This window comes from Medicago sativa, chromosome 1 (genome assembly GCF_051527215.1).
Source record: "Medicago sativa cultivar Bolivia chromosome 1, Bolivia_mono, whole genome shotgun sequence".
Classification (NCBI taxonomy): domain Eukaryota; kingdom Viridiplantae; phylum Streptophyta; class Magnoliopsida; order Fabales; family Fabaceae; genus Medicago; species Medicago sativa.
In genome coordinates this window covers 6,583,361-6,590,517 of record NC_140749.1, presented here as the reverse complement: position 1 = coordinate 6,590,517, position 7,157 = coordinate 6,583,361, and the positions used below count along the sequence as shown (strand labels likewise).

The window sequence follows — 7,157 nt, the reverse complement described above, 5'->3', positions numbered from 1 at the left end:
TAAATCTGATTCGTACCTTAACCGTTTTTAATCGTAGTCAATTCATTGTATCTGTTTTCGATACTGGTCAATTCATCTTTTGCTACTGGTGGAAATCTGTGTGGTTTGGTCTTCTCTGTTCGGTTCAGAAGCATTTTTCAGAAGCTATTGGTATCACTCATCAGAAGCGTTTGTCAGAAGCTATTAGGAATCACTCATCAGAAGTGTTTGTCAGAAGCTATTGGAATCACTCATCAGAAGCGTCCTTCAGAAGCTGTTACTCATCAGAAGCATTGATTCAGAAGCTGTTTTCTTTGATTCAGAAGCTGTTTTTTCATCAGAAGCTCTTTCGTTTCAGAAGCCGTATTCTTCAAAAGCAAGTTTAGCATCAGAAGCGTTTCAGAAGCATTATCAGAAGCATGTTTCAGAAGGTGTTGTGCAGTTTGTGTTCAATTCAGATTCAGATTTCAGAAGCTGTTCAGAAGCATTCTTTGTTGTTCAGAAGCATACGCTGTTTTGTTGGTTCAGAAGCTGTTTTGTTGGTTCAGAAGCTGGTCATCATTCAGTTGTGCTTTGGTTCAGAAGTTGTTTTGTTGGTTCAGAAGTTGTTTTGTTCACAAGGTTCTGGATTCGTCATATGGGGCCTGGACATCATCAGCTTTGTTGGGCTACAATCTGAGCCTGCTATGTTTTTCTATCTTTTAAGTCATTTGCTAGTTTACCCCCCTTTTTACCTAGTTACTTCAGTTTGAATAATCATTGTAATTCTCTTGATAATATTGTACTCTTAACTATTGTACTCTTAACATCTTTTTGATCAAAATGTTTCTCTGATAATATTTTCTCAATCAAAGCCTTATGGCTCTTTTTCATTCCAATTCTCCAAATTCTCATAAACTCTGTGAAGAAGATTTCCTTCTTAGACTTGGTTGGATTTTGATGATAACAAACACACATCACAAAAGAAGAAAAACCATGGAGGCTCAAGTTGAAGAATGAAGACAATGAGACTTAGGCTTCATAATTATATTTTGGTAAGTATGGTCCTAATCTTTGATTTATCATTCTTAACTTTATGGAATAACTTAGAATGCTCAGAAAATAATTACAAACATTTTTTCTAAGTTCTCATGTGAAGCAATGCCTAAAAATCTTTTGAAAATAAATCACACACTCACAATGATTTTCATATAAATGTGATTTTGCATGAAATCTTTTTTTACATAATTTATTATGAAAATTGCATGATTACTTTTACCATTAAAAATATGGCTTACGTGAATCAAGTTAATTGTTTTTCATATAGTTGAAAATATTTAAACATGGATATGCCTTTTCACCTTGTATCAACGGCTATTTGGATAACTTTCTTTATATACTTTTTTCCGTTGATCAAAATTATTTACTTAATTAAATCAACATGGTGGAACGGCTAGTTCTTGGTTTAAATCTTCCAACAGGTTATTCCTCAATTATTTTGCAAAACGACTAGTTTATTTTAAAATGCATTTCATACTTTTTTTATGAATAGGTACAATTTTAAAGATATGTCTATTCATTGGTAACCATTTTTCAACAAATAGTATTGCTTCATAAACATCTTTTTAGCCTCTATAAATTCAATTGAGAATCAAAACAATTTATACACAACAACTTTCATTATTTCAATTGACATTTTCAATATCACTTACTTTCAAACTTTCATTCAAATTGTTTGGAAAACTTTGCTTACACTTTAACATTTATTAAAAAGTTTTCTGAGCACTAAGTCCATTTGTTAGAGTGATATTGATAAAGATATACAGCCATACATTTGTTATTCTTCAATTACTTTGTTGTAAAGTTTCTTACCATTGCTGGTGAGAATTATTGTTTAAGATAGTGGGGGTGCTATCTTGTGATTGTTGTAAAAGGTTCTTTGATTCGGGAAGATTCAAAGTCCACCAAAAGTGTTTGGTGTTTGTGTTGTAATCAAGAGAGAGGGTTTCTTTCTTGTGTTTATGTTAGAAAGATTGTTAGGGGGTCTTGGGGTGAGATTGCTTGTAACAAAGATTCTAACATAGTGAATTCCTTCGCGGGGTGTGAAGGGAGTGGACTGACCCTAAGGTTTAGAGGGGAACCACTATAAACTCTCTTGTGTCTTTTCTTCTTCCCTTACTCTTTTATTTTTCCGCATTCATACCTTCATCATTATTTACCGGAAAAATATCAACAACGTTAAACTCTAAAAAATTAACCAATATTCCTAGAAACCTAATTCACCCCCCTCTTAGGTTACAATCTGAACTTACAAACTCAACACGAAACATATTATTATTATTATTATTATTTTCCTAAATACAAGGTAAAATGTACCAAAAAAAAAGAAGGTAAAATGTATTAACTTGGGAGTCATTCATCTAATATCGATTAAACTGTAATGTTGAAAAATGTATAATAAATTATAATGATTTTGGAATAAACTAGTACCAGTATTATTTGTCTTTTCTTCTGTTTTGGAATGGTCAACGCATGATTCATTTTTGTACCTGTTCATCTATCATTCTCAATAGGACTGAACAACTAACTCCCACTCTTTCAAGATCAAAGTACTATTAAATAATAGTAATATGGAATTTGGTCTTTTAGTTTGGTATAGGGAATTAGGTGTTTCAATGTAATAAGTAACATAAAGAAACGTGTCGATGTATCATTCATAAATAAAGAAATAGAATAAACACATATTTTATTGTTCTCGTGAGCAAAACTCACTTGATTAATAACAATGCATTGCAATATGTAGGAGTTGAAATTTGAATCTCATATATTTCACTTATTAATCTCATTTTTGTGTTAGAAAAATAAAATAAGAATTCCACGTCATAAATTAAGGAACGTGGATTAATTTAAATTCTCTATTACGATATTGATTTGAGAAACATTTATCCTTTTTTTTAGGGGTTTGAGAAACATTTATCAAAACCAATGAAAAACTTTTATATTTCCTTCAATAGTCTTTTACTACATCAGAACATACATAAAACTTTTAAAATTGTGATGCTAAATTCGGAAAAATGACTAAGTTGAATCATGTTATCTATTTTCATGATTAATTGTTATTTTGTAAATTTTAATAGATTCACTTGATAGATTTTTACAATTTTAATTTTCATGATTAATTGTCATTTTGTGAATTTTAATAGATTCAATTGATAAATTTTTACAATTTTAAAGACCAACATGTTAATTTACTATAAAAATATGAAAATGCATTTGAGATAAACTAAAGCATATTGTTTTAGACTAACTCAAGATCACGAATTCCATCCGGTATAAAGCCCAAAAGCATTGCACAAACATATCAAAATTTCGCCTTAAGCTATACTTTACTAACCCGATATCCCCAACGATATGAAGGATTGGGATTCATATAGAACCATAACGCCTCTGACCATAAATGCACATCAACGATCGACAATTCAACACTGATTGAAATGGCTTCTCAACGGCCATCCCAACAACTCTTCCTTCAGCTCTATAAATGGATCAATAGACTATAACTCAAGGCACACAAATTCTACAGTTTTAATAACAATTAGCAATTACTAATTTGAGTGTCAGAGTACTTGTAAGTACCCCAACTCGCATCTCGACACTTACTCCTTGACACAAGAAGTGAAAAGATGAAAACATATATAATAGCAATTAGCAAACCATACAAAACAAAGCTGCTTACGACTATGCGCTCTAAAGTCTTAACTCCTAACCCACTTTCTTTTCAATTCTTGTTGTTTTCTTCACTGTCTCTTTCTCGCCATTCATGTGGAAGCCACACCTTTCAAACCATCATTTTCTACCTTACTCATTTTTTTATACATCTCTAAAATATCCTTCAATAATTTCCAATTATGTTTTTTAAAAACAAATATCTGCTAGTGATTCGTCCTAAAATGGTCATAAAAGATATTTTGTTTGGTAACACATTTAGAGATATCTTCTCACTTTGCAATTATATCAAATTATTTAATTTATTTTTCTTAAAAAAGAAAATTTTATTTGTTCTCTCTGTTTTGATGTTAGCTCCCGATGGCCAATCAAGTACTACAAAATAAGATACTCCGTTCCATATTGTCGTAAGCTTAAAAGCAGCGTTTTAAAATGCAATACACTATTTTAATTGTGACAACAATCATAGATGTGTTTGTGCCCCATTTACATGGGAGTGGGACTACATTTACATGTAACATTTCACCAATTTGATGATTAGAATGTGATCCATGATGGCAATTTAATATCATATCCCAGGAAAAGAACTATTTATGTTTTAGTGCTGCCCTTTCTTATCTTGTTAATGTTCCGAATTTAAGACCATAAAGTTAGTACCACATTTTATTGGTCAAGTTAGGAGTTAGGACCACACTTATAACGGTGATAAGAACATTCACAGCAAAAGGGCCCCAAAAGAGAGAATTCAACGATTCATAAAATGAAAAAGAAAATAAAAGACCAGTAACATTTTATTCTTTTCTTTTTTGATGATAAAAAGTAACATTATTCTTTAAAGTCCAAAAAAGCAAACAAAACTCAAACCGTATGATTTACACCACAAACTTTACAAAGCTTCTCCGTTAAGAAGATATTTACAAACTTGATCTCTCTCTTTCTCTGTCTCTCTTCGAGAACCAATTCATTGTGTTCTTGACCACGATGTTTACACATTAACAAGCACGTGTGAGATTGTCATTTAGCACCATAAAATAATTGCTAGGGTTTATGTTATCATTCTGATGTACGTGTAGATCTTGGTTGCCTCAGAAGCTCAATTAGTTTCTCAGCCTGAACCCACCAAAAACAGAAAAACATTATTATTAAAAAAAATGAAATGATTGAGATATTAACGTGATTTCTAAATTTCATTATTGTCCAAACATGTGGCACTACTATAGAAAAAAAAAGCACAACACAAGCCGCATGATAAGCTTCCACGACATAAATAGTTCTTAAAATAATGCTATACCCATTCAATAAGAATATTCAAGATTTTACGAAATATATTACTACATGATAATAATAATAAATTAATAATAATGCAGGTTTGTCGTATGAACGCAATGAGGAGCATTTTAATTAGACACAATTAGACAATAGGGCAAAAATTGCGGTGGGTGGAGGTCGATTCTGCAAGAACAATGAGTCGACGTGGCATTACATGTTCTTCCACCAAAGCAATAAACGGCACCATGCAACGTCAGCTACCGCAAGTTGAGGGAGCAATGCTGAATTCAAGCTGAATAATTCATTTAATATTTAAACTAAAATGGCAATGTGTGTAATTTTTTTTATGCTGCTGCATTTTCAAGATCAAAATTACATTTTTGTTAAAAAAAAGATCAAAATTACATTCGAACCAATCAATGAAGAATTCGAACCATTGATATATAGTTAATTAATTGTACTAAATTTGAATTGATGACCTCTAATTAAATTGAAAACAAATAGAAAAGAAGAGTTTCGATTTAGGGCTGAGTTCAAACTAACGACATTCGAACATTTAGTTAAGCTGAAAGAGATAAATCAAGACTAAATTTGAGCCAATAATTTAAATCGAACTAGCTGAGTAAAAACAAAATTTAGGAAAAGACTCGAGTCATCTAATTCGAAAATTAGATTATTGAATAATTTTTTTTTGAAAAATTACGCTATTGAATAATTAACATCTATATCAAATTATCAATATATAATTAATAAAAAAAAAAGTAAAGATAATAATATTCTACCTTTTGTTTGGCGCGATTTGTGCCGGACTGCGTCAAAGCAACCAAAGGAGGAATGGCACCTTCACGAGCCACCATGGATCGAACCGCCGCGCTATCCTCACAAATCTGTAACAGAATAACCGCCGCAATTTCCTTCTGTCTCTGCGATCCAACCTCCACAATCTCAACCAACACCGGCACACCACCTTCTTCCACCAACGCAACCTTCGCCTCCGGCACCGATACCAACACACTCAAAACATAAGCCGATTTATCCACCATATTCGATTCAAAATCCGCCATCAACTCAACCAACACTTTCATTATCCCCGCTTTCACCGCTCTCGTCTTATTCTCCTTCACAGAACACAGAGTATACAGCGCCGTAGACGCGTCCTTCTTCCCGCGTATTCCTCCACTTCCTAGAAGATTCACCAATAACGGAATTGCACCTGATCTTCCAATCGCCGCCTTGTTCTCTTCCACCTGTAATCATTACCGTTAGAACTTTCAATAATCAATGACAACAACTAATAATTAACCGGTATAACTAACTATTACATCTAATAACCTGAGATAGACGAAGGAGAGCACAAGCAGCGTTCTCTTTAGCTGTTGATGTTCCTGAATTTAACGCTCTAACTAACGGTTTAATAGCTCCGGAAGAAGCTATTAGTTCTTTATTCTCGTCACACAAAGAGAGATTCAAAATCGCGGTAACACCGTATTCTTGAAGTTGCAGGTCCTGTGAAGTAACTAACGAAATTAATGGTTTAATCGCGCCAGCTTTAGCAATTTTGATTCGATTTTCCGGTTTATTCTTTGCGAGCAATCGAATTTCCATGGCAGCTTGTTTCTGTTCTTCGATTGAATCGGAGTGAAGATCGGAGACAAGTTGACGGATGAGGTCATCGGAATTTTCGGAAGCGCAGGCGAGGAAGAGTCGTCGGGAGGTAGAAGAAGTGGTGGCGAATTCGCCGGATCTGTCACTGTTGCAGTCACTGAAAGCGGAGGAAGTTGAATCGTCGTTGATGGTGAATTCTTTGAAACTTCGTCCCATGTATGTGTAACTCTCTGTTCCCATATCGGTGTTTGCGTTAGGCTTGGAATTAGGTTCGGATGCTATGGTTGTGGTTCGGGTTGGAGGTTCGGAGCCACGGTGTGTAGACGAAGAAGTGTACGAAAGGAGAATTTATATGGGAGAGAGGGAGATAACATTTTTACATGTGTAACCAAGTCTTGGGGTGTAGGATGACACGTGTAATTAAAGATTACTTAACTTAATTTATTTACTTTAGGGTCATGTTAATTAATGCCCGGGGCACACTAGTTAAGGAAGTTAAAAGAGAAAGTTTTAAATTAAAGATGTCGTTTTTTATATTTTAAGATCTTGAATACACAAGTTGCAATGCAACATTACAATATTTAGCTTCCTTAACTAGT

At 33.4% G+C, this 7,157-nt stretch overlaps 1 protein-coding gene across 1 annotated transcript; it reads right to left on the bottom strand.

The window, feature by feature from the left end:
• Positions 1-4,445: 4,445 nt before the first annotated feature.
• LOC146952114 (uncharacterized) lies at positions 4,446-6,879 on the bottom strand. The gene is made up of 3 exons (XM_085758060.1): positions 6,286-6,879; positions 5,736-6,200; positions 4,446-4,794 (listed from the first exon to the last, which is right to left on the bottom strand). The coding sequence occupies exons 1-3, from the start codon at positions 6,796-6,798 to the stop codon at positions 4,738-4,740; spliced, it is 1,035 nt and encodes a 344-aa protein (XP_085614186.1). The 5' UTR covers positions 6,799-6,879; the 3' UTR covers positions 4,446-4,737.
• Positions 6,880-7,157: the final 278 nt, after the last annotated feature.

Coding starts and splice junctions, on each gene's coding strand:
- LOC146952114 (XM_085758060.1), bottom strand. CDS start 6,798: ATGGGAACAGAGAGTTACACATACATGGGACGAAGTTTCAAAGAATTC. Junction 6,201..6,285: donor CTCTCCTTCGTCTATCTCAG/GTTATTAGATGT, acceptor TAATGATTACAG/GTGGAAGAGAACAAGGCGGC. Junction 4,795..5,735: donor CAAATCGCGCCAAACAAAAG/GTAGAATATTAT, acceptor TGGTGGGTTCAG/GCTGAGAAACTAATTGAGCT.